At 44.6% G+C, this 24,207-nt stretch overlaps 2 protein-coding genes across 21 annotated transcripts; both read left to right on the top strand.

The window, feature by feature from the left end:
* The first annotated feature begins 19 nt into the window (after positions 1-19).
* Positions 20-20,548, top strand: ubap2l (ubiquitin associated protein 2-like). Of its 19 annotated transcripts, none has more exons than XM_078081512.1 (30): positions 20-362; positions 1,469-1,610; positions 1,870-1,947; positions 2,249-2,359; positions 2,810-2,984; positions 3,727-3,828; positions 3,985-4,030; positions 6,476-6,520; positions 7,317-7,423; positions 7,687-7,746; positions 7,833-7,885; positions 8,099-8,184; positions 8,502-8,682; positions 8,836-9,034; positions 10,180-10,508; positions 10,687-10,859; positions 11,641-11,731; positions 12,444-12,483; positions 12,584-12,770; positions 13,213-13,279; positions 13,512-13,839; positions 14,190-14,278; positions 14,357-14,410; positions 14,508-14,589; positions 14,724-14,935; positions 15,090-15,195; positions 16,425-16,550; positions 18,195-18,262; positions 18,398-18,595; positions 19,109-20,548. In XM_078081512.1, exons 2-30 carry the CDS (start codon positions 1,515-1,517, stop codon positions 19,202-19,204), a joined length of 3,585 nt encoding a protein of 1,194 aa, XP_077937638.1. In that variant the 5' UTR covers positions 20-362; positions 1,469-1,514; the 3' UTR covers positions 19,205-20,548. The 19 variants fall into 19 exon arrangements, with proteins under 19 accessions (XP_077937638.1, XP_077937648.1, XP_077937640.1 ...); XM_078081514.1 differs by having other exon boundaries at positions 45-181; XM_078081511.1 differs by having other exon boundaries at positions 70-181; positions 7,317-7,417; positions 11,611-11,731.
* Positions 20,549-21,021: 473 nt separating this feature from the next.
* hax1 (HCLS1 associated protein X-1) lies at positions 21,022-24,156 on the top strand. 2 transcript variants are annotated; one of them, XM_078081527.1, is made up of 7 exons: positions 21,022-21,164; positions 22,072-22,322; positions 22,410-22,639; positions 22,760-22,823; positions 22,912-23,045; positions 23,272-23,392; positions 23,521-24,156. In XM_078081527.1, the coding sequence occupies exons 2-7, from the start codon at positions 22,091-22,093 to the stop codon at positions 23,592-23,594; spliced, it is 855 nt and encodes a 284-aa protein (XP_077937653.1). In that variant the 5' UTR covers positions 21,022-21,164; positions 22,072-22,090; the 3' UTR covers positions 23,595-24,156. The 2 variants fall into 2 exon arrangements, with proteins under 2 accessions (XP_077937653.1, XP_040045087.1); XM_040189153.2 differs by lacking the exon at positions 21,022-21,164 and adding an exon at positions 21,540-21,778.
* The last annotated feature ends 51 nt before the right edge of the window (positions 24,157-24,207 follow it).

The following is a 24,207-nucleotide window of genomic DNA, read 5'->3' as shown; positions in this document are numbered from 1 at the left end:
TCATACATGCAATTACCTACCACAATCCTATATGTGTTGTGCATCTATAACAACTACATGTCCCCATTCTGCTGATAATATTAAACCAGTGTGATCACATGTTATGGGTCCAGTTTCCGCGAAGCGCCGCGTCGGACCACGTGACGTCGCTGTCCGCGGTGTCAGAGTGGAAAAGAAACAGGTAAATTCAGTCTCTCGCTTATTGTGCGAGCGAATCGGTTCGCTATATTTCCCCCCCAACTTAGTTGTATCAACTTGGGGTTCAGGAATTATATCCCGTCCTGAATCCGACTAGAAGATCGACAACGACACCACTTGTCGGTCGGTCGTGTAGCAGTGTCAAATATTGAGCCGGGTTTCTGGTCAGTATCGCCTGTTATTTATGTTTCTTTCTAGCGGCCTGTGGGCCTCCCTTTAGCCTCGGTCTGCGTTCACAGCCCGGCCAGCAGAAGTCTAGTGGCGTTAGAAGCCAGTGGAGCGGTGTGTGGCGGCTTGTGCGGCGGCTAACGCAACGTTAGCTCGCCGCTCCGTGTTGCCGAGCGCTGCGAAACGACGTCGAGTCCCGCCCGGAGCTAATGAGCTAACGTTAGTTAGCTTGCGGCTATCGAGCTAAGTCGGCTAACGCTAACAACTCGGCGCTGCACGGGCCACTCGCGGCTCCCGGGTTAGCTAGCGGCTGTTGAAATTGGCCTCGTTGTCGCCATGAGGTGAAGCCCTTGGGGGGGGGGGGGGGGGAGCGGAAGCCCACCGGGGCTTCAAAGCTGCACCATTTCCCCCCCATCAAGTGTTAGCGAGTTGGCTAGCATGTGGGCCATGTGGCCCGCAGGTGGAACTGGATATGTCGGGCGGGCCCCGGCGTTAGGCTTGTGCGGGTCAACGTTAACGTTGGTCCGCACGGGGTTTTACGTAACATGTTACAGATTAAGCTGTCGATGACAAGGTTAACGCTTTGCTATCGGAACGTGATTCAGTCGGTTGCATGAATTATTGTCTCCCCCCATTTTGATGTGCATAACAGTGTTTTAGACCCACCCGTGATGGATGTGTAACCGCACACCCTCGTTCCACGATGTGTAGGTTTGACTAAAACACCGGCACGGCTATTTTGATACAGAACGCGTTGCATAACGCTGTGAAATACGCTTAACGTTGTGCGCGTCTACGCCCGCACCGCATCAGAACCCAGCGTGCCGTGACTTTAGCTTCCCCGGGTCAGACCCGCGGACGGCTCTTGTTTTTTTACACATTGGCTTTGGAGAGGGGCTGAAAACACCCTTTGTCAACGTCCGGGCGTCTCTGGGAACAAAGCTGATGCTGTCTTCCTGATAGCTGCTTTATTCCCCCCCCGTTAGCCAGTAACCCTCCAGGCAGTTTGAGGAAGTATTCGAGTGCAGCAGACGTGTGCATCATAGTATAAATGGGTCGTAAAGACAATTCCGTCATTCCCCTCTCGTCTGTCTCTCCGCAGGTGTTATTCTTTTTTTTGTAAATACTGTTATTTGTATATACTGTAAATGATGACGTCCATGGGCGGGAACCGAGCCCGGGGCAGCTGGGAGCAGACACCTGGCCCGGCACAGAGTCAGACACAGCACAAGCAGAGGCCTCAGGTACCCTCACCTTCCATCACCATCCATCACCTGCACACATGGGCAGTTATGATTTTGAGATATATCTATGTATAAAGAGAAACTATCTGCCAGGTGACTTTGAATGTTTACCTGCCACAGCCAACATTAACCGTGTATTCTGCTGGTGCTAACTTAATTCCCAGTACTTCGTTCTAGGTGGCATAATATTTGTTATTTCTGGTTTCGGAATGCTAATCTTGTCTTACACATTTTTCTGTGTTTGCTTCTCTTGGAATAGGCCACTGCAGAGCAGATCCGACTTGCGCAGATGATTTCCGACCACAATGATGCAGACTTTGAGGAAAAGGTCAAACAGGTGAGCAAATCTGCATCTAGTTCAGCTTTCATCCATTCTACTCAAATAGTACTAACGTCACTGTTTCCCAACCCGGGCGTGCTAGCTATCATTGACCTAACCTGTACATTTGCAGTGTCATTTTCTTCAGCCATCGCTAGTGAAACGCTAAATTCAGCAAATTTCAAAAGATCTACATGTCAAATTTAATCAATATCTCAGATCTATGTATGCATCTATGTTTTAACATTTTGCTACACAAGTGCCAGACGTTTCAGACAGGAGTCGCCTCTGTCTCATCACAACGCTCCTTCTTTTGCAGCTGATTGACATCACAGGCAAGGACCAGGATGAGTCTATGATCGCACTGCACGATTGCAATGGGGACGTCAACAGAGCCATCAACGTGTTGCTGGAGGGAAACCAAGACACTGTGAGTATTGGCTTTGTGCGATGGCTTAGCACAGTGAGGTCCAGATTGTGAAGCAATCAGTTCTACCTCAGGCCCACACAACCTGCTGTATCTGTGACAAACTTGCAGATGACCCAGTCGTTAGATGTATACTTGCAACAATGCTGGGAAAGCCCACCAGAGACCAGTGAGCTCACTCAGTTGGGTGGTCAACCAGTGAGCTCACTGGCTGAGCATCCAACTGTATCATGTCAATGCTGTACTGGAGACCCGGCAACCCTAACATCCAACCTGTTAGTTTATGTATTTAAATATATCTATATGTAGTTGCGATCATGTTATGGCTGGTTACATTGTCCTGTCAGTGGTCTATACAATACATTCCTCAGTGTTTTTTTTTTTTTTGTCATCCTGACTTGCCTCAAAGTCAGTCAGTGCCGCCGTGTAACGCTGCCTTTCTTCCTTTCAAAGGACTCCTGGGAAATGGTTGGAAAAAAGAAAGGTGTGTCGGGCCAGAAGGACACAATCCAGACAGAGACCGGAGAGGATGGAAAGGAGAACAGGGAGAAGGGGGGGGAGAAAGATGTAGCACGCCGCCGAGGTGGAGCTCCACGCAGAGGCCGTGGAGCCACCAGGGGACGAGAGTGTAAGTGTTTACCCTTTTCAACTATGGCTTCAGTATTTAAAAGATGGATATTTATGTTGCAGAACAAAGCACGGGTGCGATCAAAATTGCAACAGCCGCTTGTTTAGTCTCCTGACACTTACTAATCAAAACAAACTGTTTTTGTGACCCATTCATGGGAATACAAGAGCCGGTAGCACTCAACGTATATGCAACTTGTGAGTAATGATTATGAGACTGTACTTAAAAAGGAAGGTTTTTCAGGAATGGGCGGCTTTCGCAGTGAAAGAAGCAGCAGCAGTTTGTTGTCTGAGCTGCGTGGCTTCTATTATTTTAAGTCAAGATCACAAATGCTATGTAAAATAACAAAAAGTTGAAAATTACAACAGCTTAACATTAAAATTTGGTCAGCTTGTCTTTGTTTTTATGTACGCCATCTTGGCCAGGACCTTGTAGAACAGATTTAAAACCTCAATAGGCTTTTCCTGGATAAAAATAAGTTCGATGTCATTAAGAGTTTTCTTGATACTTGATTTGAAGTTGGGAGGTCCTCTCCAATATACATCGCCTCAGCTGTGGTCTTGAAAAGAGCCAATGATGGCCAGGGAGGGATTTGTAGTTGACCTTCATTTTGAATGAAGGTCTGCTCGGCTCCAATGGAGAACCATTATTCTAATAGTTTCTTCCTGAACTGTAACCAAATTCAAAAGATTCATTTTGACATTCTGCGAGTAGTGTCTAAATTTGAAGCTGTTCTCTCAAGTTCGCGGTCAGGAGAATGGCTTGGATGGAGCCAAGGCTGGAATAGCTGGCAGAGGGGCAGAGCGAGGCCGACGGGGAAGAGGCAGAGGAAGAGGGACTATTGGTAAGTGGCTGTAACTCTCTTTAGACAAAAAATGTTTCTAAACCAGACGATTCAGTACGTAGGAAGGGCTTATATTTTTACTTAAACCGCCGCCATTTCTTCTTGACAACGGTTGTCAAGCCAAGAAACTTGAATAAGCTCTTGTTGTGTCTCTAGGAGTGTCTGGACGGCGCGGAGGCAGGTTTTCGGCGCAGGGCATGGGGTAAGAGAACACCTGTGTTGCCTTAAACCAGAGGGCCTTTTGTTCCACTTTTACCCGTTGCCATGGTCACCAGGGAGCAGGACCCCAGCCTATTGTTTAGCTTTAATCAAAAGGAGGACTCCATACATACAGCCAATGGGTTAGAGCGGCGTGGGCTGAATAACTGTCATGATGTCCTAACATTTTATTTTGAGGGAAATTATGATAGGTGTGCGTGCGTGTGCGTGTGCGTGCGCGTGTGTGTGTGTGTGCTCTCATTATGTCAGTTAATGAGTTTATACTGGTATCTTGATCAGTAGGTTCCGTAACAGAAGAGGTAGTTCTTAAGTGAGCAGACTATCCAAATATAGCAAGTTAATGGTAAAAACCTTTTAGTTGTCATGTCAATGTCCTGTCTTTTGACTAGGTTTTGAAGTTATAGCTTTAAATTTTTATTTTGTTCTGCTGTAGCAAATGTAATGTGTTTCTCTAGTGATGTCAATGGTGGAGTGGTTTCCTCCCAAGAGAAAGACTGCATTTACTTGTCTTTCTTGATTGTGTTCTTCAAAGCTACAGTAAACATTATACACATTATATGAAACGCAGGTTCAGGAGGTAGAGGAAGACCTGACGGAAACTTCAAGTGTTTTAATTTAATTCAGATGTTTACTCAAGTGGTGGTGCACTTCGCACAATTGCTAAAAGAAAACCTAATATATTCATTCATAATTTGTTTCCACGATGTTGTGAAAATGTCAAGCAATTTAAGTGTAATGGTAAAGTGTGCGCCCAGACGTTGACTTGCATATCTCAAGGAACACTACAATATGCTTTGTTTCATATTGGTCATAATTGAGCTGACTGCTGGGGCTACGCACCTACAATTGCACGAATTGCTAGCTAAGGTGCTTTTCTATTACCGACCCACGGCACACAACACTTCAGTGATGGCTTTTGCTCCTTGCTGCTAGCACACACAGTTTACCGGCATTGCTTCGCTGTCACTGCAACACAGTGGCTTTAAAGGACGAGGGTTTCCAAGGATAGAGATTCCTTGACCAGTTCATAACTGTGGATTGCATTCCTGTGTCCATCACGGTGACCATGTGCTAAGACGTCGTGCACCATTCACCTCACTTACACATTCTGCTTGGAGATGTTAGCATGCCCGGAATTAAAATAGAAAATACTGTGAGCTCACAAGTGAAACAAGTACCACAATTCACTACTTAAGAATAACCTGATAAAACAGATTTGTTCTAAAGTTGGTTTAAACCTGAAATCACTGGGATCGTAGGGTAGAAATTAATAAACTAATTCAGTTTAATCCACAGCGGTGTTTTTTGTTTTTTTTGGCCAAATATAGCAAATGTTTTATTCCATATTAACAGTAGCTTGTAGATGCAGAAAACCGCAGGGTGCCAAGAATCTCAGACACATTGCTTGATCATCTTTTGCATTAAATACAATCTTTAAAGTTGCCCCAGTTTTGAAAACTGTTGCGCTACTGTTGAAGGAAGTGTCTAGCAAAATATTGGTTTTTGTATCACTTTTTTCATCCCTTTTTTAAAAAATATTGATGTTTCTTCTGAATGTAACAAGCATTTCAGTGAAACGGATCATGGTTTTTGAAACCACATTGAATTGATCTTGAATCACTGCCCTTCAGATCCACACTGGCGTTGGCCATAACTGCAGCATGTAACATGCTTTGTATGCTTTGTATACCACCTTTTGTATTTGAGTTCTGCAAGTGAGCAGACAAAAAAAAGCGGGAAGAGAAGGGACTCCCCGTTTGTTGAATCTGTAGAGGCTTCTCCAAATAGGCATGAATATCATCCCTAAAAATGGTTTCAACTGTAGAACACAGCTAAAAATACTAGAGTGACTGGATTTGCTCCGGTGGAGACTCACTTAAATTTCAATGTGATCAACGTTTATCACTGTGTTTTTGTCATTATTACATTTATACTGAAAGCACAGCGGGCTCAAATACAGCTAGTTGAGTAAAGCTGGTGATTTATTTCAATGGAGATATTGAATGGCTGCCGATGCGTTCACAGCAGCATCCTGTAGGACATTCGGTTTGAGATGATGAGGCCGTGTGATGGGCATCATTTAAATTCCTGACGTTGTTTAGTCGATAGAAATATTACTGCATTTACTCTTGCAAATCTCCCCTCATCTAGCAACGTTTATTCTGTTTGTGGCTGCATTGTGTATACTTCTGGTGAATTGGGTTTCTTGGCCTGGGTATTTACCCACATGACTAAAAGTCCACTTGCTTGCCTTGCATTGGGGAGGGACATACAGGTGGCGTAGAGTGTTTTACAATACTGGCACAGGCAGATTGAAGGCATTTTGCTCATGCTGCTGCTCTAGATTGTGGTTTGAAAAACAAGCTTTATCTTCTACTTTTACTTTCTTGTGCTTCTTGTAATTGTTGCCATTATTTTTCCTCTAAAGCCAGATTGATAAGGGGCCCAGATATGATATTGCAGGAGGTGAGAGGTGAGTGCATCGCCTCTGGTGTGTCTGTTATTCTTGTTTTCTGTAGGGAGACTTTTAAGTGACATAAAACAGGATGTTTTAATATAAAACAAATTCAAAGCAACATATTACTTTACATTCTATTAAAAGTATATGAAATGGAACTGACCTTCTATAAATTTGATGTAAAATCTGCTGAAGCAAGCCATAAGTACCCTCAGAGGTGCATAGTGAAATCTTTAGACAAATAATGAAAGCAGCTTGACTCAGTCTTTTACTTCATGTTGCACCAGCTGTAATTTTTCCCAGCATGCATGGACGTGTTTGATTAAAAAAAGACACGCAGTACCAGGAAAGAGTCGTTAAAAAACAACACAAACAGTCTTAGAATGCTCACATGTAATTTGCATGTCCTGACTGTAAATCCTCTCAAAGACAGTAATGGATTCCCTTCAGCTTGTCGTTTCCTCTTCCTGCTACAACCCACCCCTCTTCCGAAGTGTTTGTATAGTTTAAAGTGTAATGACGATAACGGTAGAGCTGGGGATTTATTCAAACGGTACTCGTAATGCAATATTCAGGTGCAAAACCATCCAACCTGCTAGTGGTTTGAAGCTCTTAAGAATTGAATTGAGGTCTGCTTCTGCTTGACATTTTCAAAACTTTGACCTGTAGAAGGTAAGTTAAAAATGGACCCCAGATTATTCTGTCATCACTAAAGTCTATTTTTCTTTTTACGTAGTGCTGACACGTGTGGCCAGTGCTGACCCTTTTACTCGGCTCTCACCTCAACCCACTTATTGGCTTTCTTCTGCAGAACATTCAACCCTGCTGACTATGCAGAACCAGCCCAGACCGAAGAAAGCTATGGAGGGGGCAGCACCTGGAACAACACTGGAAGCACAGAGCCCGAGGAAGGTGCTAGTAAGTTAATTAATTAATCAACAAAGGTTTCCGTCCAGTAAGACTGGTTGATCATCTAAACAATTTGCATAAGCGACAACCCAAAGATACCTGTGCGTTAAAGATGAAAGGAAGTTTCACTTGTGGTTGAGGGGAGATCACCTTTGGATGCTGATGATCAACCAAGCGCACAGTTCCAAATCCTTTGCATCCAACACTGTGCGTCCAGTGTAATAATGTCTCTTCCCTGCATTCAACTTTGAACTCCTCACCTCTGTCTCCAGGGTTGGAATACGCTGCAGGAGAGGGAACAAATTACCCGCCCAAGTTTGACTCTGCTCCTGGTAAACCTCTTTATGCATCGCTCATTTGGTTCGAACTCCTCTTTTTTTCTTATCTTGGTATTGAACTGTTTCTTTGACTCACGCAGGTGCCTGGAGGTCTGCCACTGAGGAGTGGGGCACTGAGGACTGGACTGAGGATGTGTGTATTTCTGCTGTAGTTTTATATTTAAGGCCAATCCGTACATATCAGATATTTTTGCTCCAAAGAAGGGCTGTATTTATCTAGGACAGGAAAGCCATGACTGGAGACGGTGACTACACTGCTTGGTCGAGTCATAGAGCTGCAAATTATGTGAATTTTTGGTCTTCCAACTAAAACTACCTCCATCCTCTACTCTCTCTTCCTTTGCAGCTTTCAGAGACCAAGATATTCACAGCTTCCAGTGTGGCGTCTGCCCCTGTGCCTCAAGAGAATGTGACCATCACCAAAGGACAGAGGTGGCTCACTTGTGCTCTTTATTAGCGGGACTCCTGTTTTCCAGAAATTAGTCGATTTGCATGGTTTCAGTGTTTGCGATACAATATGACATTTTTTAAGCAATTATGAAGAGTTGCTATTTATTTCCTATTTATTTGTCACAATAACAAAACTGAATATTATTCTGTTTTGTATATTGACATTAAAATTCAGAAAATTAAAATTTGTGTTTGTAACCCTAACGAATAAAATGTTTTACTCGCGGTATAAAATGTTCAGGTGACCCGATTAAACCCTATAATGTCTCTGAAATGTCAATATTTCTGCATTGCCATAGGATTGACCTTGCGGTGCTCCTGGGGAAGACTCCACCATCGTCCTCATCAGAGACAGAAAACCCCCCCATGGAGGCCGCCCAGCCCCCGTCCTTGTCCCAGTCACTGGTTTTTAGCAACTCCAAGCAAGGAGTGTCGCATTCCCAGACATCGTCCAGCATCCCTCACACCCAGCACAGCATGGTGAGGCCTGCCAGAAAAATACAACGAAAGCATTTTATAGGGTTAATATCTCCCACAATTCCACACAGCCAGATAGGAAAGGGATATCTTGTACATCAGGTCAATTGTTTTTATTATTATTGTGATAACTGTGTCAATTCGCCAACATTGCAGGTCAGCATGCTGAGCAAGGGTTTCGGGGATGTGGGGGACGCTAAAGTAGCCAGCACGGGGACCACGGGTTCTCAGTTCCTGGAGCAGTATAAAACAGCCCAGGCACTGGCCCAGCTGGCAGCCCAGCACTCCCAGACTGGACCTCCGAACTCAACCCCTTCATCCTGGGACACCAGTGCCACCTCAATGGGACCGTATGGTGAGATGACATTCTACTGCAATTATTCTGATCGGCTTGAAATGCCCTTGAGCATTGTGATGGATAATTACACCGATCTTTAAAAATTCTTTCAATGTTGGGATATCGGAACTGTTAATAGTAGGGGTGTAACGATTCATCCACTGAATTGATTAATCGATTTATATTCCTGCGATCCAACTGAATCGATCTGTGCTCAGCAAATTGGCATTCCGGACATTCCTGACATTGGCATTCCGGGCGACGAATGGTACATAATCGATTTGTATCGATACTTGGAAACTGCAAATTGGATTTAAGCACAAAATATGTATGGATGTGTGTTTGTTTGTTTTTTAGCACTTTAGACACGTTAAACGTTACTCAATTCAGTCTGCCTGTCTGTGACGTCATCAGTACGCAGCGGCAGCCGCGCGAAACTCTGAACAACAACAAAACACAGCGTGGAGGAGACTACTGCGAGCGAGACATTTACAAACCAACGTATCGATCCAGCGTGTGGAAACATTTTGGCTTTTGCAAACACAGAGGTGTTCTAAATAAGTCGGTCGCTGTTTGTAGAATATGTGGAAGACAACTAAAAAACACGGAAACACGACAAATCTTTCCGGCCATCTACTAAGGCACCGTGGTATTAAACAACGCCGACAGTCAGGCGCCTCTAGCAGCGTCACCGCTGCAGCAGCAGCAGCAACAGAAGGTAACTCCAGCTCTGCAGACACCTCAGGCCTCGCCAGCACCAAACTCAACATCACAGTAACAATTGTTTATCTGTAAAGACGTGCGACCCTACGATGTGGTTGAAAATCCTGGGTTCTGTAAATTGATCCAAACTTTGTGTAATTATTGTGTAATGTTTACATTGAAAATGGTTGCACAATAAAAGGTTCATACATTTGCCATCAATTGCTTGTTTATAATATCCGTAATTAGTTTAAACCTGATTTCCTTAGAAAACAAAAACAGGGATCTCGGAAACTTTGCCTGCACTGTCCAGTAAAGTTACTGAATCGAATTGAATGGTTCTAAATGAACCCAGATCGTCCATGAATCGAATCGGCAACAATGAATCGCGCTTCGAATCGTTGTTAAAATGAATCGTTACACCCCTAGTTAATAGTCATTTTTTTCTCTCCATTTTACAGATATGAAGACTCAGGCGGAGTCTGCGGTCCATTCGCCCTTTACAAAGCGGCAGCCCTACCAGGCCGCCACCTCAACCTCGTCCATGTTGGATGTTTTCCTGCAGGACAAAGGCCTGCCTCCTTCCTCCTCGTCTTCTTCCATGCCACAACAAACATCGTCATCCCATGTGGTGCCTCCACCTGCTTCCTCCCTTCCCAAAATGGCAGCAATTCCATCACTTGGTCAGCAAATTTCCCCAAGTTCCTCAGATGCCCATGGTTCTAGTCCACTGCCACTGCAGCAACATAAACTCAAACAGCAGAAGAAGAAAGCTTCCATTACAACAAAGGTAACGACTGAATTCAAACCACGGCGTATTCAATATGTCAGGATAAGGTATTTTTAATGAATGACAGAATGACAATCTTCCATGTAGACAAAAACTGCACACATCATGGATTTGGTGTGAAAATATAGTCTGGGTTTCCTCCTTTTAACACTTTTATAATGCCCTTCATCTTCCTCAGATTCCTGCATTGGCGGTAGAGATGCCTTGCTCAGCCGACATCACGGGCCTCAATCTTCAGTTTGGAGCGCTGCAATTTGGGTCAGAACCAGTTCTGCCAGAATACGAGTCCGCGCCCGCCACCACAACACAATCCAGCCAGGTTCAGAACAGTCTGTACACGAGCCCCGGCAGGTTTGTACCTTCAAAAATCTTTTACATTCATGTCTTTAGAAAAGACATGTTTTGTTCTAAAGTTAAATAGCTTTATTTTTATGGCTGTAGATTAAGCAGTTGAACTTTTAGTATGTTCTTTTTTTTTGAGAGAATATATATTCGTCAGAGCCGCTTGGGTCACTAATAGGACCCAGGCGCCGTGGTTTCCGGTTTCCTTTGACTGTAAAATATAGATAATTGAGAATTAAGGAGTCTTTTTACGGAGCGCTCCAATTACAATCAGCGCAGCTCTTCTAGCTTATACAGCTGCCGTTCAAACACATTGATTAATCCCAATGGTGGACTGTTAATTAGAAATGAACGCGCAGTTCAAAACCAGTCAGTCTCATTTGTCCCGAGAATGTCCCGATTTATTAGGTGCTCTAATGTGAAGCTTTGCCATACGACAAAACTCTTGAGAAAACGTATCCTAGAGAGATGAGAATAAACCTAAGAGGCTGACGTGATCCGAGTTTAATTTAAAGCTGCTGGACACCGAAAATTCAGTTAAAATCTTTTCTTTTTTTCTTAAATGTAAATGTTTTTCAAAGTTTTGTTTGATTAAATTCATTCTTAAAAGCCCTTATTTTACCTAAAACGAGAACATTTATAACGCAATGATAGACATTATTGTAATGTTAAGGAACTTTGCCTCAGGAAACCATCCCGTTGAGTGTTAACCGAATACCTCCACTAGTCGTTCAATTACAATTACAGTTACAATCTGCAGTGAGTCAACTGCAGCTCTCTCCAACCCCAGTCAGATGGACCTGTACGATCAGAGAGCTGCCCAGACCCGGCGCTACCCTCCCTCCGCCTCCTCCTCCCCTCAGAAGGATATGCAGCCCAAGGTACGGCCAAAGCTTCCCTCTTGTTCACTTGAGCTGGTAAAACATTTGATTTGGTGTTGTGGTATTATAGTTAAAGCAGGTGCTATTGTGGACACCGTGCTGTGACCTTTTGAGAAAAGCTTTTGTTTAGTGTGGAAATCTCCTGATATATTCGTTTTTTAAATCTACAAAGCGCCACACAAATTGCATCAGTTGATGTCATAGGTCTTTATACAACCAGGAGTCTCGTGGTTTTAAAGTTTTTCCTCAATCAAAAATCACGTCACGAACATTACTCGAACCCAAGTGTTCTGAATGACAAAGGGAGCCGGTGTTCCTAATAGACTAGTCTCTCTCTCTCTCTCTCACTCACTTACTCACTTACTCACTCACACACACAGTGTTCTTGTGGTCAGTGTAATTGGTTCCATGCTGCGTTGTTTCACACATTAGAGTACCTTGTGTTTCAGCTGGGGGTGAGAATGGGCTGTGTTTTTTGCGGGCGTTGACCTATAAATGTCCCAAACAACGTAAAATCAGAGGAAATGCATGCAAAGGGAGAGATTTCTGCTGATACAGACACCGCCACATGCTTCAGCTGGTCATAAGAGATGATTGAGAGGAATTAGTTTTCTTTCAATCTATACATAGAATCTTTAAGAAATCCTTGCTTATTATGCCTTGACTAGTATGTTGCCATGGAAACTTGAGCTTACTTGTATCTGTTTTACAGAATGGCTTCAATTCAATGCAAACTTCACAATCTGTGGAAGGTAAGTGTCTAAATACTTGTTTTGTGATGGTGTTGTTTAAATGTTTCCTAATAACTCTGAATTAAAGTTGATTCCATAAATCTCTTCCCTGGTTTTCCAGCTGCAGCGGGCTCTGCAGTATCGGGCAAGCCGGGCTCTGATTTAGCGCCGCCGGTCTCCAGTATGGGCTCCTTGGTTGACTGTGGCTCCGCCTCAATGTTGTCTGCTTCCAATCAGACGTCCCTCAGCGGTTTGGGGCACAGTGAAGACCTGCCTCCAAGCACCCACCCCCCTCCGCAACACAACAAGTGAGATGCTGCTAAATTAACACGTGTATAAATTAGGAAGTGAACCACCATCTTAAGTCATGACCTCTGGACCGACTCTTGCATCCTGTTTGGTAGCCTGCAAAATAATCTAAAAAAATCTGGTGCCAGTGTCAAAATTTACAAAATGGTCTCAGTCAGTAGTTGAACAAAATGTCTTGTGTTCTGAGAATTCAAAGATCATAATTGTGCAGTATTTTTTTTATATATATTTATATAAGTTATCTAAGAATATCCAAACTAATAAGCCGCCAGTATGGGTGTTTGCTGCCCACACATTGTGGACTTAGTGCGTGGGTGGGTTTAGGTTTACACAACTGGGCACATGCAGGACTCTGAGTGAACCCAAGTATCAGTACATGTGACGGGAATCGGAGATGGTTGCGACGTGCTCTGATACTTCCTGTTTTTGTTTTTTGTACAGCTCTCACCCATCACAACAGAACAGTCACATCCCATCTTCAGTCCGGTCATCTAACTCAGGCCTTCTGGTAAGCCGGTTAAATATTATTGGATGTGGATACAGCATAATGTCTTCTGCTTTTTTTTTATGACCGTTGAAGCAGATGGTTATTTTAACCAGACATAAACCATGAGTTGTATGTACATGCATCTTTATCCATCTCTGAGCATTTTCAAAGCTGCACTTCCTGTGATGGCCCGAAGGTCACATTAAATGTCTATTCACTAATGGAAATGTAACCTCATCTTCTGTTTCTACAGCATCACAGCATAGACGGTGACTCGAGTCTGCACTCCTCCTCCTTCCCATCCTCAGTTTCCGCCGGGCCGCCATCCGCTGCCTCCTCATCCTCGGGCGCTGCTACGCAGGTGTCACTAGGGGGTCCTCAGGCCTCCTCTGTAGGCTCTGCCACGGTTTTAGCCCACTCTGGCCTCGGCCCCGTCAGCAGTCTGGCCATGGGCCTCAACGCCGCCTCCATGTGTGTCCCGGCTGCTGCTGCTGCCGCAGCGGCCGCCGCTGCTTCCATCACCTCGGCGATGCCTTCTTTAGCTACTTCGTCATCCTCACGGAACTCTGGGGCGTCCTCAGGTTAGATGTGAACACAGGCTACATGAGAAATCCACTTTGTGTTTTGTGAAGTAATGGACCACTGTTGATCAGTACGGATCCTCACTCTCAATTCGGAAAGCAGGTGAACCTCAGATTAATCAACAATAACTGAAATAAAGGGAGAGAATACACGATGATATCATGAGGTATTCACATGTATCTCATAAAATAGAAGACAAGCTTGAGAAGCTTAAATGAATCCACTTATTTGAAGAAAATTATTTCACAAAAACGTAAATGAATATGAGATGGTTACAAAACCCCTAGCATTTCATAATTTAATCAAATTTGATGCAATTGTTATGTTTGACTTGGCTTTGTGCTTACAGGGAAACCACCTCCCAACCTGCCACCCGGAGTGCCCCCTCTACTGCCCAACCCATACATCATGGCCCCTGGACTACTGCACGCCTACCCTGTGAGTTCCTGCCAGCACCAAGTTGGTCTTTGTGTTTTTGAGTTTTCTTTCATTAATCTGTCTTCTGTTTCTGTTCAGCCCCAAGTGTACGGCTACGATGACCTACAGATGCTGCAAACAAGAATACCGCTGGTGAGTCTTAAACTCCCGCAATACAAACCGTGTCCACAAATCCTTCTTTATTAACTCGTGTCCACTTTGGTTTTACCAAAAATACTTTTCACTTCAGGATTATTACAGCATCCCGTTTGCAACTCCCACGACGGCACTGACTGGCAGAGACGGCGGCTTGACAAACAACCCTTACTCTGGTGAGCCATGTAACAACTGCGTCTATTAGAAGATGGGCTCACTTTGTCCCTCAGCCTCATGTGCTCGACTTGCAAACAGGAACTTTTTCTGCGTTCTAACGTCCCACTTTGTCCCGTGTTCTACAAATCCGCAGGTGACTTATCAAAGTTTGGTCGAGGTGACTCATCATCCCCGTCTCCTGCCACCACATTAGCTCAGACCCAACAGACCCAGACGCATCACAACACGCAGCAGCCCTTCCTCAATCCCGCGCTGCCGCCTGGTTACAGCTACACAAGCCTCCCTTACTACACTGGCATGCCGGGCCTGGCCAACACCTTCCAGTACGGACCTGCTGTGTTTCCGGTGAGAGAACTCCACAACCTGGCTGACTTGTTGACTTGTTAGATCACTGTTCCCACCCTGACATTTTAAAGTTTTGTATGATTGTCTTCAGGATTTTTCCGGCTCGCTGACATGATGACCAACAATGCCATGTTTTGTTTTTTAATCCGTCCAGGTGGCTCCTACCTCGTCGAAGCAGCACGGTGTCAACGTCGGCGTCAATGCATCAGCCGCTGCCTTCCAGCAGGCTGGTGGCTATGGTTCCCATGGATACAGTACTGGTGAGGATCTAAACGCTAATAAAGCTGTATTATTTTCAGGGGTCATGCAGGTTCTTCTCTGTGGCCGGATACCAATAACTGCTCTCACAAAGAGCCCATTGAGTGGAGTTCATATTTTATTTCATTTGAGCTCGACCGCGTCCAAAAGCATAAACGTGGGGATGATGCGTGTGCAGAGACTTGGGCTGCGCTTGTGCTGCTAATGGTTCATAACGCATCGTCGTATGCTCATTCTCCCTTGAACGGTTGACCTCAAAGTTAATCAGAGTGCTTTTAGATTGAGCATGATGAATATTGTGGTTTAACTGTCCATTACTGGAAAGGCATCTGCACCGTGTAGTTTTCAACCTTTATACATACAAAGAGCATGCCTCAAATTTGAAGCTGTTTGAAAATGGCATCAATTTGGTTGCCACGTCTGTTGAATGGTGTCTTGTGATGAAACATATGGGACTATCATTTAAACTGGAAGGGAATGAGGAAGATGGGCTCTTGGCTATACGTGTTTAATTAACAGTGGTGAGATTATTGGTCGCTCGCTGTCTTCCAAAGCTTTCTCTGCTATAGAGTTCGCACCACGGCTTCACCTTCCTGCACACACATTCATCGTTAGCACATCACACAGGTTTCTTTTACTAACTCATTTTCAGCAGTTTTGATTTTTTTTTTCCGGTATCTTATTTGCTTCAGTGATGCTGTTTTGTTTTGGTTTTTTTTTTATATTTTAATTACTCAAAATCCTCGTTTGTCGCAACATGTGCAACACCTATTTGCTCTAAGCTGCACCATCTGCTGCTTTCTGCCATCACCCAAATCAAGCTCACTCCATACCCCCACCTCCCCTCCAAAGAACACACACCCTGCCTGCCCCCCTCACCTCCCCCACCTCCTCCCCTCAGACTCAGTCAAATAGTATTTGCAAATGATGTTGGCGTTGTTTCTGACCGGCTTGTTGTAACCAGATTGACTGGTTTTTGCCACAGGGGACAATACATTTGGTGTCAAAGTTCAGATACTTACAGTAAAGTATTGCTACGGCGGCATAATGTCTTTGTTAGTAAACGTGACACGATCTGTATTGTCACAATTTGGTAAAAACCAGTCCATGTGGCACACTTGTTTCAGAAAAACGCCACGAATGGTTTGTAAATGCTACTTGAGGAAGGTCTTATCCCCCTGCCTGGTGTGTTTAACGCTGTGGGCTGCGGCTGTGTGTCTGACTGTTGCAGGCTATGAGGATGTGGGCCAGGCTTCAGGGAGTGGGGATTTCTGTAAGGGCGCATACGGCACTGCCGTGGCCGCTGCCGCTTCTGCACAAAACAAGCCAGCCAGCTCTGTTTCCGGGCCGGGAGTCGGTGAGTGCCGCCACCTGCCAAAATAAAGAACAGAGAAAAAGAAAAGCGAAAAAAAACCTGTGAAACCCTCCCGTCTTCCTCCTTGTGTCACCCACCATGCTTCTCCCACTCTGCTCCTGTTCCTCCGCCTCATCATCGCCGATGCCCGGGGGAAGACCATCACGCTAATCCGCTTTTAGTCCAATGCAGCCCGACTCTCTGCCCAGTCTCCTGTCTGTTCTGTAGTGTTCTCTTCCAGGGCAACTCATCATCAATCCAATCAGTTTCAGTTTCTTGACATTCATGCTCCTTAATTATCCTATTTGGAGTCACAAATGTGGCCAGCGACCAGGGGAGTGGCTGTCCTAAACTGATGAGTTGCTCTGGTTGATGTTGCCCGATTTCCCGCTCTGTGTTGCTAGCTCTTCATTCATGTTGTCATTCCTGGCATGTCCATCTTTAGAATATCAAGTTCAGTATTATGGGTTACAATTCAAAAGAGAGGGCAGCAAAATATCAGTTATTTAGTTGAAAAAATAATGCTGTGCTAAAAGTGTCGGAATTTGCCTTCTGAAGAAGCTGCCGCAGCATCCACACTAATGTTCTTGTTCTTTGCCCATAATAGCACCTGAATTAAGACAAAGTTGCCGTGTAAAGGGTGCTGAAGTTTTGATCCGGCGTGTTTTGCCGTAATCTTCGGAGCCTGCATTGTGACACGTCTCCATGAAGAATCTATAAGGAATGTGTTGGCCACAAAACAATGCAGGAAATGGCAGCATTTTGACCCCTATCTGCAGTGATGGCACAATGGCGATCAAATCTGTTGCATAGTACCTGTGATTATATTCAGCTCTGCTGTCATGATTTGTTTTTCTTTTGGACCCAGTAACATTTCTGTCACACTTTGAGCACAGTTTGCATCGATGCTTCATTTTAATGCAAAGACCACAGTGGCACACTGTGATTGAGGCTCCTTTTTAAAACACCTTTTAAAATAACGTTGCTAATGCTGTGAACTCAAACCACTCTTCATAGGTTCTTCATGTTCTGTTTCACAGCATCAGATGCCCAATATGGCCCTTGCATTGTGCCTCTTTCTGTAACATAAAGGTAACTGATGCAATAACTCCTGAGGATGAATCCACCATGTGATCAATATTCTCGCTGATAAATTTGAGAAATGTTCAGCTAGTCAGGCGCTACTGTTTTGGAATGTGAATGCCACATGGACCGAGTCTTGTTAGAATCAATCTTTCTGGTCCATACATGCTCGCAAGTAGACCTTTGTTTCTATGCCGATATGAGGGGTAACAACCACCATACCCACTACTTTGGCTGACTGGAAGTGATGCGCCGCAACACCCTCTCACCTCTCTCCATTTCATCCCACTGCATCGCCTCAGCCTCTACTGTCCTCACGACAGCTGAAGACATCTATGAACTTCTGCTGACATAGATGCTCGTGTGTGTGTGCGCAGTTGTAAGATTTCTCTTGCATACTTGAGTTGAAAGTGTTTGCACAAACATACGACGTGTGTGTAGACAGTTATTGATTCCTTGTCAGCGCGCCATGTAGCAGTTGTGCTGGGTGGAATCTGTAAATATGTTTTTGATGTTCCCTCAACAGTTTTAGGACCAATTGTGTGTCCCCTCTTGTCTATGCAGGAGTCTCTGTGACATCAAGCAACACAGGGGTACCAGATATTTCAGGGTCTGTTTACACAAAGACGCAGGTAATTACAGCTCATCAATATTTCAAGCACTCTCCCACAGGAGGTCCCTGTCCCTCCTGTCCCCCCCCCCCCCCCCCCCTCCCCCCTCGCTGCTTGAATTGAGCAAAAATCTCTCGTCTTTGTCGCTTCGTCCAGCAGTCGTTTGAGAAGCAGGGTTTCCATGCTGGCACACCCGCAGCTCCGTTCAGCCTGCCCTCAGCTCTGGGCAGCGGGGGACCCATCAACCCCCCGGCTGCTGCTGCCTACGCCCCAGCCCCCTTCATGCACATCCTGGCACCGCACCAGCAACCCCACTCTCAGATCCTGCACCACCACCTGCAGCAGGACGGACAGGTAGCGCACATTGTTGTATATCTCCACCTGTCTGTGTGAGTTCCCTGGAGCCCATCGTTGCGAAATGATATTGCTTAAATCATTCTGAGAAAACCAGGCTAATTTGCTCTTTTTTTTTGATAGTTCACGATCCTTAAAGGCACTTGAATGTTGTTTAGCTTTTGAAATAATGAGAAAATCTCATCCGTTACGAAACACTGTGGTTTGCCTGTTTCGCTTTGTGCGCCGTGCTCAGACAGATGCAGACTTGCAGGCCGCCTCGGTCCAATAATTAAAAGACATCATTTTGATTGACCAAAGGATCTTTAAGTCTTAAACAATGTGTGCGTGTAAACAACAAAGGTGATTTTGAGCATATGATTGTCCATTCAAACTCCTGTAATCCCATAATATAATTATCCTTTGCAGATAAATCATGTGAGCGTATATAAATTCAACCGAGTCACTAATTTACACAATGTCAGTGTAAAAACATGAAGAGAAAGCTCAAGGATGTCCTCTGTCTTCTCCCAGAGCGGCACTGGACAGCGGAGCCAGAACGCCTCCATTCAACAGAAGTCCCAAATCAACAAGCCGGCATACAACAGCTACAACTGGGGAGCAAACTAACATCAACCCCCCCGCCCCTCCCTCCCCATGCTGTTGACAGACGGTCGCTGGGGGCTCATCACTTCTTCCGCAAACAGCCTCCACATGTAAACTCCCTTTGGCCCCCTGCAGAGACACCCCCCCCCTCCCCCCCTCCCTCCCTCAGTCTCTTGGCCCAGCACTCCTGCAGCTCTGAGGGCGATTCTGTGCTGTACCGAGAGAACCGGCACTGTAGTGATGCATGGTGGGAAGGGCGGGACGAAGGGGCTTAGAACATCAAAATCTGAGCTAAATGGTTATAGAAATACACCATTAAGAGGTGAAATATTGAGTGTTGGGAATTTGTATTGTTAATGCTTCAGCCTCACCCCTTTTCTTTGACTTGTATGTAACATAGAACTGTTTTCTAAAAGAATGAACACCTCCTGTATAGTTCTTTTTTTTTTTCTTTTTTTTTTTTTTTTGGTCCTCCCCATTTCTTTTTTTTGTGCTGATGGGGAGGAATGAAGTAATATCTAAAGGTGGGGGAGCAGGCTAGTTTTATATTTCCCACCCTCAACTCCCCACTCCTTCCTTTTTTTTGGTGGAATACAAAATACCCAAATGCATAAATTAGCTTAATTGCTCTCGAATGGTTGTTTTTTTATTTTAATGTAATTTTAATTTTGAAGAAACAATTCCCTAAATTGGTAGAGTTGTGAAGTTTATTTTTTACCAAATCTAGATATATTATATATAAAGGAATATAAGCAAGCTCACTGGCTTGGACTGTGAGGAAAGTGTGTTTGTCATGTGACTGCGTGCATGTTTGTACACACGGGGGCTGAGGTTGTGTACTGTGCTGTTTTTTTTTTTTTTTTCCCTAGCACAGAATTTTTCATTATCCACCACTGTACAGTAACTGTTCCCATGAAATATAAATATGTTGCATAAAGGCCCCACCTATTCTGCAAGTGATGTTGAATGATTTCAAAGGCCAATACACACCCAATCTGCCTTCCAGTGTGTTATATTGTTTTGGTTTTTTTAGGACCCCCCCCCCCGCCCCCACCACCTCTCTGCTCCACCACCTGTCACCCATTTAAAGGAAACTTGCAGCGTTGAATAATGATGGACAAAATTGTACTTTTTTTTTTTTTTTTTGTCAGTGATTTATTTTTTCTTTTTGTACTGTGCGTTTTAAAAACAATTTAAATGGATAAACTTGTCTTGTACATATAAAAAAAAAAACAAGTACTGTAGTCACTGTTTGTTTGATGGCTTTCTTCTTTCCCACAGACTTGTTTAGCTTTTTGTTTCATGTATTTTTATTTTGTAAAAATATATAAATATTAGGTAAATAAACTAGAAAGACGTTTTTCATAATTTTGGATGTGAATGTCTTCTAAGAAACGACTTGTTTCTAATGTGGCTTGACCTTAATTATGACTGTTTGCAACAATGATTTTACTGATGCTCCATCAGCTCCATTAAGTGTTTGACCTAAATGGAACTATGGCGGTCAGCAATGCACTCGTGCAGAACGTGTTGGCGACAAGATTCCGATGCCTTCTGCCCCCAACAGGTGAACCGCTTGATCTCTAGCTAAATATCTAGATTGCCACCTAAATTCCACTTAATCTCCCGTCCATTCATGCTTTCTCTCTCAAATGTATTTCTTCACATTCTAGTCAGTCAACACACAGCCATGTTTGTCTAGTTTTTCTAAGGCTTTTGTCAAGTAATTTTACTGTACTGAAGTATTTCTATTTTTATATCTTGACCCCACTATGGTTCAGACTGGGGCGTTTTACTTTGTTTACTTGATAAATCTAGTACACTTAAACCACACTGATTTTATCTGGGTATTTTTCTGTTCATTCCCCACTACAAATAAACTTCAGGACATGGACTGTCTTTTGGGTTTTTAACATCCCGTCGGCAGAACGTCAACGTTCCAGACTACCTCTGTTTTGAGAAAAAATAACTCCGTTAAACGCTTGTAAGTAAAATGCTTAAACATTTCATCATTTATTTCACAAGCAAACTCATAAAATAGAAATTTTACGTTTGCAATATAAAATACTTCGAGAACCACTTGTAAATTTCAAATAAAGTAAGACCGTTAAACATTTTACCAAGTGTCATCGGCAAAATGCATTAGTGAACGAAGCTTCTCTGCTAAGTTGGTAGTTACGCTGGATAGCAGTTGATGACGGATCATATCTTGTATTTTATAAGGTAAGTCAATCAAACCATACAAATGTAAATTAAACTTTATAATTCCATCCCAATTTGAATTGTTCAAGTCCTCCACGGCCTCTGTTTCAACATTAAACCTTTTTAGCTGCTGCTAAGCAAGAGAACGAGGTTATTTCTCCTGCGCGTTTGTCGGGTCCTTTACGGTAACGGCGCTTTACGACGGATTGCGTAATGCGGAAGGATCTGGAACCCTTTACGACACTGTTGACAACTGAAGCTTCCTCCGCCGAGTGTCGGCCGTTTATGTTTAAGTTATGACTTAGTTTTTCCTACAGAAAAGCGTCGTTAAATGAACGTTTTCGATTTGTTTCGTGGATTCTTCGCGGTACCCGGAGGTCGTCATCATGGCCAAAGGTGAGTTCGTGGAGGTGCTAACGATGACAGCCCGTTTACAGCTAACTTTACCTGCGCTGCAGGGCTCGACAGGTAACCAATCAGCTTACGATACGTCACTAGATTAGCGGCCCGAATGACCACAGGGGTCCCTCGGCTGACACAGCTGCTGTTTTTTTAGGCCAAGGTCGAGACTAATACGATTGACTATTTCAAGGTATATTAAGGTTACCTGTTGGCCGAGGCTTAACGAGCCCAAAGCACCACAGCATTTAACGTGAAACGCATCTGTTTTGCTTGCTGCAATGTGTCAGGGACCCCTTCTTCGATGCAATGACTCATGATGAAGATGAAGACGACGATGAGGAAGATGGATTCTCCTGTGATGAGTTCCGCGGGGAACAGCAGGACCCTTTTGACCGCGCCTTGAGGTTTGGCTTCAGCATTGGCCCCGATGGGATGAGGATGCAGGAGCCGCCAGTGTTTGGCCAAGTCCTCCGGGACATGGAGGAGATCTTCTCCCAGCTGGGCCGCTGGGATGGACCGCCACAGTCCGGACACTGGGGTACAAACGCTGTGCAGTCCTTAACATCTCCAGTCTATTGCAATGCTCTGTTGTAGATTGAGCCTCTGTCCCCCCCTTTTGTTGCAGATGTTCCCACCATCGGGCCCCCACCACCACCACCTCAGGGCCGAGCAGAGAGGGGTGGATGGGGATCCGGTGCGAACCCCCTCAGGGACTTTATGCTCAAGTCTCCTTACGACAACCCACAAGGACCCCAGGCGGCGCCATCCAGGGAGCCCGGAAGTGATCGCCACCCATCTTATGAGTCACCAGACTTCCCCAGCTCGCAATTCCGTGGCTGGAGCCCCTTTTCAAAGGTTCCAAAGATCTCTTATTAAAGCCTATATTTGATAGAGTTTTTGTTTCTGTGGTAATATGATGACGACGACGATGTTGCTCGTTGACTCCAGCGTTAACTTTCTCATGTCACCTAAAAGTTTAATGACATCCGGAAACGAGGGCCTCAAACATCCTCTGAGGATGAGCGCAAAGAAGACCGAGGTGGGTGATGTATTTAATCCATCCGTCAAACCAATGAAGTGTACACTACTGTGCGCGGTGTCCCAACCGTTTGCCCGTCCCTATCCAGATCTGGACTCGGCAGTGTCCTCTCGGGGCCTGGATCAGATTCTGACTCCACCTGCTGGTCAGCACCCGAACCAACCCAGAGCCCGCTCCTTCTTCCAGTCAGTCGTAGTCACCAAGGTGTTGAAACCTGACGGGGTGAGCGAAGCGGTTTATCGCGATCTTACTATTATTTATATACCAATGTACCCTCACAGCATATGTTCAAGTTGTCCCCTTAGTTGCGATTCACGCCAGGGGAAAACACCCCAAACACAATTACCAGCTATCAACTATCTGCCTCGTTGGTTTGAATCCTCTCTCGTGTTTCCACCCAGCTGGATTTGTTGGTTTTGTCTTTTTTCACTGTTCTGATGTCTCTCAGTCTGTGGAGGAGCGGCGAACAGTTAGAGACAGCAAAGGCAATGAAGAGACCACGGTGACCCGCTCAGGAGGTTCTGGTGCTCAAGAGGCGCTGGACCGCCACAACGCGCCTGCCGTGTCAGGTCAGTCCAGAAGTTTTTTTTTGGGGGGGGGGGGGGGATCTTAATGATTTAATTGTACAGGTTTTCAGAATATTTTTGGCATAAGTAGCTACATCTAGCTCTAATTCCCTCTTTTTTTAAATTTTCAGGTGATCAAAATCCCTTCTCAGACATGCGGGATGATGGCTCCTTGTTCTCTAAGTTCTTTGGAGGGTTTAGATAACGTAATGCAGAACGGAGGACTGGTGGACCACAGCTTTTGTGCCCTGGAAACATTTCAGTGAATGAGTGATTTCCCCCAAAGCGGTGTGATTTTGCATATGTATAGATTATATCTGTATATGAACAGAACACTTCCACGACCTTCATTTGCCAAAATGAGCGTGTTTGATGGATTCTGAACGTGTGGCCTGTTTAACGTCGCGCAGGCTGGAGGTCACCGGTCACACAAACTGGCAGTAAACCATTCACAATTACATATTTTGTTTTGAAAATTGTCCTGTTGTAGCTTAAGCGTATGTCAAATAATCGTAATATATTCACGCAGTTTTCATTTGCCTGTTTTACGTTTAGTCAAGTTCGGGAACCCAGTTAAAAATAAGACCGTAACTTGTAAACCAGCTCTGGTCTGATTGGACGATCCGGAGTGCAGGTTGAGGGACATTCATGCGGATCACAAATCCCCCCGAGCGATGAATTTGTGTGCTTCCGATGCAGAAAGAATTTTGACTTATTTTCGATGAAAATGAAGTAATAAAAGCTCTTTCATGTGTGATATATCAAAAGGTGTCATCGCTCTTATGTTGAGGTGAATCTGAGTGCAGATCGGGGGAGTT

This window comes from Gasterosteus aculeatus, chromosome 10 (genome assembly GCF_964276395.1).
Source record: "Gasterosteus aculeatus chromosome 10, fGasAcu3.hap1.1, whole genome shotgun sequence".
Lineage (NCBI taxonomy): Eukaryota > Metazoa > Chordata > Actinopteri > Perciformes > Gasterosteidae > Gasterosteus > Gasterosteus aculeatus.
This window is presented reverse-complemented; position numbering and strand designations above follow the sequence as displayed.

What these genes read in the sequence shown, in the direction of transcription:
- ubap2l (XM_078081509.1), top strand. Translation starts at nt 1,515, where the DNA reads ATGATGACGTCCATGGGCGGGAACCGAGCCCGGGGCAGCTGGGAGCAG. An exon ending in TTTTCGGCGCAGGGCATGGG is followed by an intron (nt 4,031 to 6,475) that starts GTAAGAGAACAC and finishes TTTCCTCTAAAG; the next exon opens with CCAGATTGATAAGGGGCCCA. An exon ending in CTGAGGACTGGACTGAGGAT is followed by an intron (nt 7,886 to 8,098) that starts GTGTGTATTTCT and finishes CTTCCTTTGCAG; the next exon opens with CTTTCAGAGACCAAGATATT.
- hax1 (XM_040189153.2), top strand. Translation starts at nt 21,714, where the DNA reads ATGAACGTTTTCGATTTGTTTCGTGGATTCTTCGCGGTACCCGGAGGT. An exon ending in TGAGCGCAAAGAAGACCGAG is followed by an intron (nt 22,824 to 22,911) that starts GTGGGTGATGTA and finishes GTCCCTATCCAG; the next exon opens with ATCTGGACTCGGCAGTGTCC. An exon ending in CAACGCGCCTGCCGTGTCAG is followed by an intron (nt 23,393 to 23,520) that starts GTCAGTCCAGAA and finishes TTAAATTTTCAG; the next exon opens with GTGATCAAAATCCCTTCTCA.